Source organism: Erythrolamprus reginae, chromosome 5 (genome assembly GCF_031021105.1).
Source record: "Erythrolamprus reginae isolate rEryReg1 chromosome 5, rEryReg1.hap1, whole genome shotgun sequence".
Taxonomy (NCBI): Eukaryota; Metazoa; Chordata; class Lepidosauria; order Squamata; family Dipsadidae; genus Erythrolamprus; species Erythrolamprus reginae.
The window spans coordinates 66287950-66300732 of record NC_091954.1 but is presented as its reverse complement, the minus strand read 5'-3'; the positions used below and the strand labels follow the sequence as shown (position 1 = coordinate 66300732).

At 41.5% G+C, this 12783-nt stretch overlaps 1 protein-coding gene across 1 annotated transcript in view; it reads left to right on the top strand.

The window, feature by feature from the left end:
• Nucleotides 1-12577, top strand: part of KCNIP2 (potassium voltage-gated channel interacting protein 2) — a 74473-nt gene extending 61896 nt beyond the window's left edge. Inside the window, exons 2-8 of the mRNA XM_070752880.1 lie at nt 831-955; nt 6812-6881; nt 8711-8781; nt 10469-10576; nt 10681-10785; nt 11459-11521; nt 11823-12577. Of these exons, the coding sequence (XP_070608981.1) occupies nt 831-955; nt 6812-6881; nt 8711-8781; nt 10469-10576; nt 10681-10785; nt 11459-11521; nt 11823-11870 (590 nt within the window). The 3' untranslated portion in view covers nt 11871-12577. The remainder of the gene's footprint in view (nt 1-830; nt 956-6811; nt 6882-8710; nt 8782-10468; nt 10577-10680; nt 10786-11458; nt 11522-11822) is intronic.
• The last annotated feature ends 206 nt before the right edge of the window (nt 12578-12783 follow it).

Genomic DNA, 12783 nt, shown 5'->3' with positions numbered 1-12783 from the left:
TCTCTTGGCTGTTGTGAATTAGTTTATGGTATTACTTACCTTGCAACTAATAAATTATCTATCAGCAATTTAATAAAAAGACTGAATGTTTTTAATACCTGAACCTTTCTACCCTTTGTCTTAGAAGGTGAGACATTTCATTTTTTTTGTTTGCATTAAATCACTAAGAGACTGTTTGGCCTTAGTACACAGTTGAATAATGCAGGAGTACCTTTCAGGTGCAACAGCATATTTGTTGTAGTATCAATATCAGCATCCAAAGCATATTTGAAGGTTTGCTGCCTACTATAAATATTTCTCCCACTTGTTTGTAGATATGTGCCTTAGAGATAGTCTAAAAGTATTTCCAATTTTTTAGGCATATATTATTTACATATCTTATTTTCATTAATGAGAGGGTCAGCTATAGCTTCCAGTTGTCATATAAACCGGTCCTGAAGATATTTTTCTCATTCTGATTTCTTTTAAGTATAATAAACAGGAGAACATGGCTGATAAAGCTCTATTAGGAATAGACTAAAAGTCTACTCTTCCTCTAGCCTACGGTGTGATCACTGGGGCTCCGAATTTTTGATTGTGCCTCTATTTTAAGACTGCATCTACTGAGGTTCAGTAGCATGCATACACACTTGAAATATGCTCTTCTGTTAGAAAATTAAAAAGAGGCATTTATTCTTACGTTCAATCAAATGTAATGGGCCCTTTTGTGTCAGTGTGAGGATTGAAAAAAATCCAGTATCTTCAAGAGGAAAGAAGATGGAGTGAAGGAAGGGATGAAAGGACTGTGGCTGTGTCTTACTATACTTCTGAGATTCTTCTTTTTCCTACAGACAGCATAGAGGATGAGTTTGAGCTCTCCACGGTTTGTCATCGGCCTGAGGGTCTGGAACAACTACAGGAGCAAACTAAGTTCAGCCGCAAAGAGCTACAAGTCTTATACCGAGGCTTCAAGAATGTGAGTTGAAAAGACTTTCCCCTTTCTAGCTGGCATTTCCTTCTGGTGTGAGTGCGTTCTTTCTTTCCTTTCTTGACTAGCTTCTTTATGAGCAACTTACTTACTATGTACCCACGTTATTACAACATTGGTAGTTATTAACTTAATAACATATTCTCCATATTACCTTCTGTCTATATCAGGACTCCCAACAAATATATCTTCCCCTCTTTCTGAAGGTCAAACTGCATTCAGCTACTCTTCATTTTACTTTACCACCACCCACACCCCATTATCATCATAATTTAGTGATATAAAGGTGATCGTAGTATGCAGGTGCAGAAGGATTGTTTTTCTGTTTGTAATAGCTCCTTTTCCCTCTTCGGCTTAAAGTAATATGAAAAACCAACGTCCATTGTGTTGTGAGCACTCCTTGTCCACCTCTGGTAATATTAGATTCTGAGGAGGATGAGTCAGGCCCCTCTGGATACCCTAGGCCAGCGGGAGTGATGGAGAAATAGACCTGGATGAACCCGAGGAACCACCAGAGAGGGCAGATATATCAATGGGGGAATTGGTCCGAGTCAGAGGACAAAGGGGACATTAGAGTGGATGAGCCACTCTTAGATGCTAGATTCAGGAGGTTTGTTTGTTTGTTTGTTTGTTTGTTTACTTACTTACTTACTTACTTACTTACTTACTTACTTACTTACTTACTTACTTACTTACTAGATTTGTATGCCGCCCCTCTCTGTAGACTCAGGGCAGTTACAAAGCAGACAACACTTGTATGGTAAAACAAAGTAATTTATAGTTTTAACTCTAGGGGTTTTGCTGACCACTGCCAGCAGGTATAAAAGGGAAGAATCTTGGGAAATTCTGGGTGGAGTTTCAACATTCATCTCATGGATGCTGTGTTAGATTTGGGGTTCTAGAAAATGCTACCCTAAATACCCAATATCTGTTCTGCAAAAGTCCTCTGATAGAAGCTGCCTGCCTGCCAGAATGTGGTGAGCTGAATTTTATACCCCTTGACAATGTTCCCTCTAATTTTTTTTCGGTGTGGGTGGAAAAGTATAGTGTCTGAGCGACAGTCCCTTTGGGACTGGGCGGCATAGAAAAATAAACAAACAAACAAACAAACAAACAAACAAACAAACAAATAAGAAAAAAATTCCCTTCTTTTTTTATTAAAAGAAATTAATAATAAAACAAAACCAAAATCTATTACTATTATTATCTTCTCCTTTTCCATCCCTGTCTCCTCCCCCTTTGTGTGTGTGTGTGTGTGTGAACTCTTGAACCATTTCCAATTAGAGGTGAGCTATTGGAAATGGTTCAAGAGTTCACACACACACACGCGCACGCACACACACACACACAAACGGCTGGGTTTTTTTTTCTCTGTTATTATTTGGGTGCTTTTTACCATATGCTTTAAATCAAGAGTCATTTCTCTCTCTTTCTCTCTCCCCCTCTTGCTCTCTCTCTTGCTTTCTCTCTCTCTCACTCTTTCTTTCTATCTCTCTTGCTTTCTTTCTCTTCTCTTTCTTGCTATCTCTCTCTCCCCCCTTTCATCTCTCTCTCTCTCTCTTGTTTTCTTTCTCTCTATTGCTTTCTTTCTCTTCTCTCTCTTGCTATCTCTCTCTCCCCCCCTTTCTCTCTTTCCCTCAGCAGCGGGATTGGGCAGTAGCCGTGGGGTGGCGGCACGGCACCGACGGCGAGGGGGCTGCGAGAGCGCTTTCTCCCAGCGCTTCGGGAACACCTGCCCTGCCTCTACTGCAGCCCCCTTGCTGGAAGTCTGGGATGAAAGCGCTCCCAGCGAAGGGGCTGCGAGAGGGGCGGGGCGGGCATTCCCGAAGCCCGTGGAGAAAGCCCTCTCTCGCAGCCCCCTGGCTGGCAGCGCTTTCGTCTCGCAGCTGCCACCGCCGCGGGAGAAGTCGCGCGCCAAGACAGGAGGCGGCGGAGGAGGAGAGGGGGTGGATCGGGCGGGCGGGGGGCAGGGCCGAGAAGCCAGGCACGTTTAGCCGGAGGTACCGTGGGGAGGCAGGGGCGGCCGCGGCTCCCTTTCCTCCTACTGCCGCACCTCCCCGCCCCCCCCGCGGGCTGGCAGGGGGATGGGGAGCGCACGCCCATGGAAAAGGGTGCGGGGGGGTATTTGGGGGTGCCCACGCACACGCACGCAGCTTACAAAGAACGGTGCTCCTTGACTCATTGCCTGTCTTATCTTGCTGGAATTTATTAATTTATTAGATTTGTATGCCGCCCCTCTCTGTAGACTCGGAGCGGCTCACAGCAGTGATAAAACAATAACAAATCTAATATTGATGTCTAAAATAACAATTTACATTAAAAAGCTAAAAAAACCACCCCATTATATAAAAAGCATACAGACAAACATACCATACATAAAACTACACAGGCAAGGGGAGATGTCTCAGCTTCCCCATGCCTGACGGCAGAGGTGGGTTTTAAGAAGTTTATGAAAGGCAAGGAGGGTAGGGGCAGTCCTAATCTCTGGGGGGAGCTGGTTCCAGAGGGTCGGGGCTGCCACAGAGAAGGCTCTTCCCCTGGGTCCCGCCAGCCGACATTGTTTAGTCGATGGGCCCTGGAGAAGGCCAACTCTGTGAGACCTAACCATCTGCTGGGATTCGTGCGGCAGAAGGCGGGCTCGCAGATATTCTGGTCCGGTGCCATGAAGGGCTTTATAGGTCATAACCAACACTTTGAATTGTGACCGGAAACTGATCGGCAACCGGAATGCCATTGGCCCTGAAACTGGCACCTTTCCTGGAAGCTTATCTGATAATTTTGCAGCAGAGAAATCTATTCCATGAACTTTTAAAGACTGAATTCTGCTCATAACTGTTGCTTTTTTAAATAAAGTGTAATTCAAAGCTTAAATCATGGGTTTTAGCCATTCATTTCAATCTGAAAATCCTGGGATAGAACACATTGTTGCCAATTTTTTTTAGATGGGATATTGGTCTTACTCTATGGAACCAACTCCCCCCAGATGTTCGCACTGCTCCCACTCTACTGGCTTTTTGAAAAGCTGTTAAGATCTGGTTTGCCGACAGCCCTGGGGGCCGTGAACGCTAACATCAGATGTGCCCAAATAATGTTTGACTGGTGTGTATGTTTGTTAGATTGATTTGTGGGGGTTTTATAATGGGTTCTTTAGGGTTATTAATGGGGTTTTAATCTATTGTTGATGTCTGACTTCTTTTTATTCTTGTACTATTGTATTATTTTTTCTTGTTGTAAGCCGCTCTGATTCCTACGGGATTGGGCGGCATAGAAGTCGAATAAATTAAATTATATTAATTACTTGACACATCTTTTCTCATGCAGATTGACAGGAGAGTCCAGGATAAGTTGCTCTAGTCCTCTAGTTCAGTGTTCAGTGTTTCCCAACCTTGGTAACTTGAAGATATTTGGACTTCAACTCACAGAATTCCCCAGCCAGCATTCGCTGGCTGGGGAATTCTGGGAGTTGAAGTCCAAATATCTTCAAGTTGCCAAGGTTGGGAAACACTGCTCTAGTTCTATGACTGGGTTGAATGTCTGAAAACACACCTCCCTGGTAACAGTCTCCAGTTGACAATGAAGGCAAAGTGAATCAAGTAGAACTGTACTTGGTCTAAAGAGAACTCATGGACCAGAAAAAAAGAAAACAAAATCAACTGCCCTCACCACCGGGCAAAGACCCCAGTCCGAACAGTGGGCAGGGCTGGACTCTCCTGTCGATCTGTATGAGAAAGGACATGCCAGGTAAGACCAACATCCCTTTTGCATGCTCTGATCAAGGGGAGAATCCAGGATGGGACATATCAAAGCAGTTTGGCAGTCCTAAGGGCAGGAAGCGGTCTAGTCCAGAACTTTTGCCTCGACCAGAACCTGTTGGAGGATCCTCTCACCAAAGGCAGCCTCAGCTGAGACACAGACATCTAGACAATAATGCCTGATAAACAGAGAAGGGGATGACCAGGTCACTGCCCAGCAAATCTCCTTCACAGACGCCTGAAAAGCCCAAGTAGTGGTAGTGACTGCACTCCTAGTGGAATGGGCTGTGATGCCCCTGGGCTACAGGAGCGACTGAAGCTCCATGGGGTGACTAGGATCTGCAGAACCAAACCTAAAACTGCCACCTGGCACCTCAAAGTGTTGGGGAAGAGACCCTGAACCAGACTATGTTGAAGGAAATCCAAGACATCAGCCACCAACACTGATGCCAGATCCCTATGATGCCTAGTGCAACAGTCCAAGAAGGATCACCAGGTCATCTCATAAATACAGATTGTGGAAGGCTGTCTTGCTACTTTAATGGTCTGGATCACCCCCCAAGAAAGGTTCTCACCCCTTAGCATTTGCCACTCAGCCTTTACATGGTGGATTGGAACCACTGCAGCTCAGGATGGAAGACAGGTCCCTGGGACAGAGAGAGCTTCTCTGGCGGAATGTGCCATGGTCGCACAACCGACAGACACATAAGGTTGGTGAACCACAGCCTCCAGGGCCAGTAGGGAGCCACCAAGATGACCTCTGCCCTCTCCAACAGAACCTTCCCGATCACAGCTGGGATGAGGGACAGGGAGGAAACACATACAACAGCTCCTTGGGCCAGGGGCATCAAAGGGCATCCAACCTCCTCTGTCCCCTGAGCTGGAAACTGGGAGAAGAACCATGGAAGTTGTGAGTTCATTAGGGAGGCAAATAGGTCCAGGGCTGAGTGAGAGAACTGTGTTGACAGTACTGAGAATAGACTGGGCAACAGACACCACTCCGACTGGTCTATTGTGGCCCTGCTCAGCCACTCTGCCTGGACATTTGATACCCCTACAATGTGGTCCGCTTTCAGGACCACATTGGACTTCTTCAAAGTCCAATTTTTGGTTTTATAGAGCATCACAGGGAAAGCCTGTTTCCACACAATTCTGATTTTTGTAGGTATAGATATGTAACAGAATCTAAACATTTATTCCAAGCCTTCATTGCAATCCTACTAAGTTTGAAAGCCAATTTATGGGAGTGATTGAGATATTAGGATAAAAACCGGCAGACTTTGAGTTTTAATCCCACTTTGGGGCATGAAGCTAGCTGGGTGACTGAGAGAGTTATCCTCTCAACCCTAAGAAGAAGGCAACATTCTGAATCTGCCAAGAGAACTGCAAGGATTTGTCCACGTAGTCATCAGGAATCAAAAGTGACTCAAAAGTACAAAAAAACAAAAATCAAATCTTCATGGTTATTCTACCAAATGTTAATCTGCAGCATATTTCTTGACTTCTGGGTCCTTTGCTGTTTACAGATTATCCTGAAAGATAACAGCTATCTACCACTTCAATAACTTCACTGTCAATGCTAAGGCTGGTTGCTATACTTGTTACCCTTAATTTGACCTTCCCATTTGTTTACTGCCAACAGGCCTAGGACAGTGATTTTCAACCTTTTTTGAGCCATGGCACATTTTTTACATTTACAAAATCCTGGGGCACACCACCAACCAAAATGACCCAAAATGACACTCTAATGCAGTACATATTATACATATAGTTAATAATATAGTTTCTAAATGTATTTATACTCACTTAGTGTGAAACCTGGGCCTGTTTCAATGAATACAAAAGGGATATCCTGGCAGGAATGGTAGTTTGAGGACCTATGTTTAATTTCCCCACGGCACACCTGACTATGTCTCATGGCACACTAGTTGAAAAACACTGGCCTAGGAGATAACTAACATCCAAGTTCTTCAAAAGGAGGGAATTCCTCTTTCTGCTATTGTTTCTCACAGATTACACTGCATGCCACACCTGGGATATTGTAGGTTAGTAATTCCAACTGGTGATCAATGAACACTTTTCTACTTGATAGGAATGCCCTAGTGGGATTGTTAACGAAGAGAGCTTCAAGCAGATCTACTCACAATTTTTCCCACAGGGAGGTAAGTCCTTCATCAAAAGAGCTAATATTTTGAAAAAGTTGCAAAACTGGGAAGGAGAGTAAACTGGCACTTGTTGGAAATAAAAGAGGATGAGAGACTTCACATCCGCCCCGAGTCCTCGGAGTGCGGCGGCATATAAATCTAATAAATAATAATCCTCAGTTATAGCTTCCTTATCTTCATTGCCCTATATCTGTAGAATCATCATCTGCCTCCCTCACAGGATAAACATAAAGTAAAAAATGTGAACACTGTTAATTGGATCATATATCAAAGGAATAGTGGCACTTTTAAATATAGTCACTTCCTTTGCATGATTTTAAATGGGCATTTTCCTTATTTAAAAGATATACATATAATATAATCATGATTTTGGGTAGTGTATATCACATATAAACCAATCAAACAACAATTACAGGCAAGAAACCATACAAAATTGTATGTTATCTATAAACAATAGATCAGATAACATCAAGTTAATGGCAATCAAATACACTCCACCTCCAGAAGACAGGTACATTAATCATCCTAACTGAATAATTGGGACAGAAAGGAGGTTTTTAAAGGTTTCTGGGAGGGTGGTAGTGTTTGGGCCATTTTAATCTTAGAGGGAGGAGATCATTTCAAGGGGCAGAGAGTGCCACAGAACCGGCACAACTTCTAGCTCCCAATAGATAACACTGCCTCAGGGAGAGGATCTGGAGCTTGCCCAACATGTAAAAGTGGGTGGGATAAGCACAAATGCTCAAAGTCTGGTCATCCTGAAAATAATCTGGCCCTAGGCTTTGTTTTGAAATCAACTTCATGTTTTGCATCACAGAAAAGTTATGTAAAAGTGATACTTGTTCTACCATCCCCAAATCCTAATGTTTTGCCATAGCTAGATGTTTTATTCCCATCTTCTAACTTTCCTTTAAGTAAAAGAAATTTATTGCGCCAGTTCTAACCTGGCATAACTACTGATCCATATTTGAAAATTGAGGGGTTTAAGGTATAAACAGAATAGTGATGAAATGTTCAGCTACTGCTTTGGGAGCCTTCTAGTTCAGTGATGGTGAACCTTTTTGCCCTCGGGTGCCAAAAGACCATGCACGCACACAATCGCACATGCATGAGTGTGCCCACATCCATAATTCAATGCCCGGGAAGGGCAAAAACAGCTTTCCTCACCCCCCCCCCCCCGAGGCCCTCTGGTGGGCCCAGTAGGCTCATGTTTCGCCCTCCCCAGGTTCCAAAGGCTTCCCTGGAGCTGGGGAAGGGTAGAAAATGCCCTCCTTCATCACCCTGGAGGCTCTCTGGAAGCCAAAAATCAGCTGGCCAGCACACACATGTACGCTGGAGCTGAGCTAGGGCAACGGCTCATGTGCCAACAGATATGTGGCTCCACGTGCCACCCATAGCACAGGTTCGCCAACACTGTTCTAGTCCATACTTTTAATATAGATGTCATTTCTGGCATGCAAAAAATAGTACACTATATTGCATGGTTCTCTCAATTAGTTCGCAGAAAGTGAAATAACAGGATATTACATTGGTTGTTGATACAGTTTTAACAGTACTGTTTCACTGTTGCTCACTTGTTGCTAAAACTATTCTTAACTTGATATGTATTTGTATTAATACATTCCCTTGTGAATACAAAAGAGGATAAATGTTGAAACAACTATATCTTTTGTAATTAAGAGTAACAGATCATTATGTTATGACATTCAAGAAAGATGTAGCTTAGCTATTTTCTCTAATAGTTTCCTGATAACCAAGTGATTCAATAAAATGAGCTAAAATATGCATACATTGTAGTTTTTACTATGTTTGATATATGTTTTTAGATTCTAGTACATATGCAACTTTTCTTTTCAACGCATTTGATACTGACCACGATGGCTCTGTCAGTTTTGAGGTAAGATTCCCTGTACTTATTTATTTATATGTGAGCCCCTATAAAATTCTCTGAGCAAACTACAGACTAAAAGCAACAGTATCTACTCTTATTTATTGTGTATTTATTTATATATTTTTCTATGGCTGTCCATCTCATCATGGCAACTTTGGGCAGCCAACAGCAATTTAAAAACAAAAATAATATAAATGAAATGAAATACATAACTATCAGGACAAAAAAAATTAAAAATTCCAGTAAAATAACTATCTCACAAGCTCTGAAATATGACTCCGTGGCTGGGAACACAACCACTTCTTCAAAGCTTTTACAAAATCCAGCAGGGTTGGGGCCAATTTATTCTTCTAGTGGAATGATGTTCCAAGGGGGATGTGTTATAATAGAAAAGGTTCATTTCCTGGGTTTTGCAAGATGATACTCCTTAATTGATAGACCATAGCATGTTTCTTTGGCAGATTTAAATTATGCCTAAGGACAGTAATTTTCAACCTTTTTTGAGCCGCGGCACATTTTTTACATTTACAGAACCATGGGGCACATTGGGGGGGGGGCAGCTAAAAAAAAGTTTGGACAAAAAAATTATCTCTCTTCCTCCCTTTCGCTCTATTTCTCTCTCCCTCTTTCTCTCCTCCTTTTTTCTCTCTCCATCCCTCTTTCTTTCTTCCTTCTCTCCTCTTTTTTGCTCTCTTTCTCCCTCCCTCCCTCTATGTCTTTCTCTCTCCCACCTTCCCTCCCTCTCTTTCTTTCTTTCTTTCTCCCTCTTGCTGTCTCTCTTGCTTTCTCTCTCTCTTGTTCTTTCTCTCTCTCTTTCTCTCTCTCTTGTTTTCTTTCTCTGAGCTTCGCGGCACACCTGACCATGTCACGCGGCACACTAGTGTGCCACGGCACACTGGTTGAAAAACACTGCCTAAGGATAAGTGTCTTCTGCAGAGTAATTGCCGGTAGTATTTTTGAAGCAATTTTATTTATCTTACCAGTTATATTCTTACCAGTTATATTCTTACCAGCCAAATTAAAGCATAACACAAAATAACACAGCCAAATTAAAGCATAACACCCACCCCCACAAACACACACACAAGCAGTAACCTTTCTTAACTTCACTCCAAAAACATTGGCTAGAATAGAACTTTAAACCCTATTGCTGATGGAAGTACTTTGCCTTCCAAGAATGTTGAGTTCAAATAAATACCATGTCTACAGTTAGAATTCTTTTTGCTTCCGTATTCTAATTTTGAACCTTGCCATTCAACTAATCATTGAATAATAGGCCATCTGCTGGTACTACTGTAATAGAATCTGTATTTCTGTGCTTCAGGGTTCAATGGATGACAGAATGCATATATAATAAGAGGTGTTTATCACTGACAGCACAAAAACAGCACAAAAACCATGCTAAAGATTTCCAGCAATTCTAATTAAAGGAAATGTTGGAAATAATCGCCCATAGCTGTTATATGTATTAAACTACTGAATCTTGAGCAGTATCCAAGTATTCTTCTCTAATAAAACTATGAATGGATACAATTTATCAGATTTTTACTGGAGTCAGAGAAGAAAACTATGAATGGATACAATTTATATTTTTTTACTGTAGTCAATGGATCTACGTTATATTCCTGTAGCATATATCACAGCTGCAGTGGTGCTTAGGATTTCATCTTTTTCATCACCTTCTCTCTTGCAGGATTTTGTAAATGGTTTGTCCATTATTCTCCGTGGCACTATAGATGATCGGCTCAGTTGGGCCTTCAATCTCTATGATCTGAACAAAGATGGCTGTATTACCAAAGAGGTACAGACAGTAGCAGAAATCAGCAGGGCCAGATGATGAATATGCTTAAGTAAGAATCCACCGGCCACATTGGCTAATCATTCTTTCCATGTTTTGACTTTCAGGAAATGTTGGATATAATGAAGTCCATTTATGACATGATGGGCAAGTACACTTATCCAGCCATGAGAGACGAGGCACCCCAGGAACATGTGGAAAATTTTTTCCAGGTAAACTTCGTTTCAGTTCATATACTGTACTTTACCTGCAAAAACCTTTTCACAGTCAAGAATATGTCTTCAGAGTCTTTGGAGAGGGGCGGCATACCAATCTAATAAACAATAATAATAACAATAATAACAACAATAATAACAACAACAACAACAATATTATTATTATTATTATTATTATTATTATTATTATTATTATTATTATTATTATTTTGGTCTACTTTTGGGGAAGACAAAACCTTCCTCTTCAAACTTTCCCCTTTGCTTTGGGTTCATTCCATTTTAGTGCTGCTTATGGTATAATTCTATAATTATGTTCACAAACTTGTTTAGCAACTCAATTATTTCTGTCTCCTTAAATCAATTGTGTCCAATTTTGGTAGCATTTAAGACTTATGGATCAACGACCATGCTGTTTGGGAATTCTGATGGTTCAAGTTCACAAATCTCAAAATTCCCAAGGCTTTTCTGCCTTAAATACTTTCTAAATAGTTAATGAGATATAAAGCCACTTTCTACGAGTGGTGCTTTTCACATCATGGACATGTTGCCAGATCAGTTGTGTCAAGGTTGGATTTGTATTGAGTTCAGATATTATAGGGTGTTTTCCCTGCAGCTGAACTCCTCCTAGGAAACTACTTCGTTTCTTCTTCAATTTTCATTTACATTTCAGAAAATGGATCGGAACAGAGACGGTGTGGTGACTATTGATGAATTCATTGAATCCTGTCAGAAGGTAACACCATTGTCCTCCTGACATTTTAATTCTCTATAGCTGTGAATAAGGAAACAATGCACAGCCATCCTATTCTTTGCTCCATAGATGTGAACTTTTTATTACCACCATCAGGGAGATCAAGATGTGATATTTCACTACTGGCTCTAGATTATATTAATATTATTGTGACACAATTGGAAGAGTAATCCAGGGCAGGTTGCGAGGCAAGAGAGCTGAAACAATATTTTGGTAACAGTAAACTATACATTATTAATTTCCCACTGTTTCTAAGGCCTTGATTTCATCTTTTCTCTGGCAGGATGAGAACATCATGAGTTCCATGAAACTTTTTGACAATGTGATCTAGCTGACCACGCCTGGAGCCAAGATCTTCATATACAGACCAGGGCTTCTATCCTTGGTGTATCCTGAGGCACTCTTCCCTTGGCTGCATGGACAAAGCAGGCCCATTTTGTGGAGACAATCCTCACGTACTCAAGATCCAACTGGGGTGGGATGGGGAATCCCTACAAGGGGAATGGAATGGGAGTCTTTGTCTGGATTCAATAAGGCTAGGCAAGGAATTTGTCCTAGAATTTACAAGATCTTATCCTGGGAAATTAACTACAAAATGAATTGTTGCCTCCCCACAAAAACTGCACTGACCTATCCCTATATAATGTACTTTTCCTTAAGACTTCTCAAAATCACGGCAACCCCATAATCCTGCATTAGGGCTTTTACACTCTCAAATGGCAATGTAAGCATCAATTTAAAAAAGAACTCTTGTAAATGCACTCTTACCTTCAAAGAAGGGAGTCTATCTGATCTGCACCAAGGTTCTCACAGCACACAGAGTATTATTCTAATGCTTCCAACAAGTGGAGGCAATATTTTTCAGTGTTAAGCTACCTTGCAGTTCTGCTGTTACATTCCACAGAGAAAACTGCAGCAGAAGGCATTTTGCTTTGAAAACTATTTTGTTTGCATCTACACAAAAAATGTGTGGGTACTTTGTATCGCTCCAGACCAAAGGGCAAAAGAACCATTCACTTTAAAAAAAAAAAAAAGAAATCAAGTAATGGCATTAGCATTGTAGGATGCTAAGAGGTTTAACTGCCTTTGCAGGGTTTTTTGCTTTTTACACAGCTTTCCAAGCAGCAAAAGGTAGAAAAGAGCAACAGCAATTTCACTGGTGAATTCTCCCTGTAAAACCATAGGAACATCCTGTTGATACAACCTAGATGAGATTACGTACCAGCCAGGGATAATGTCCTAAA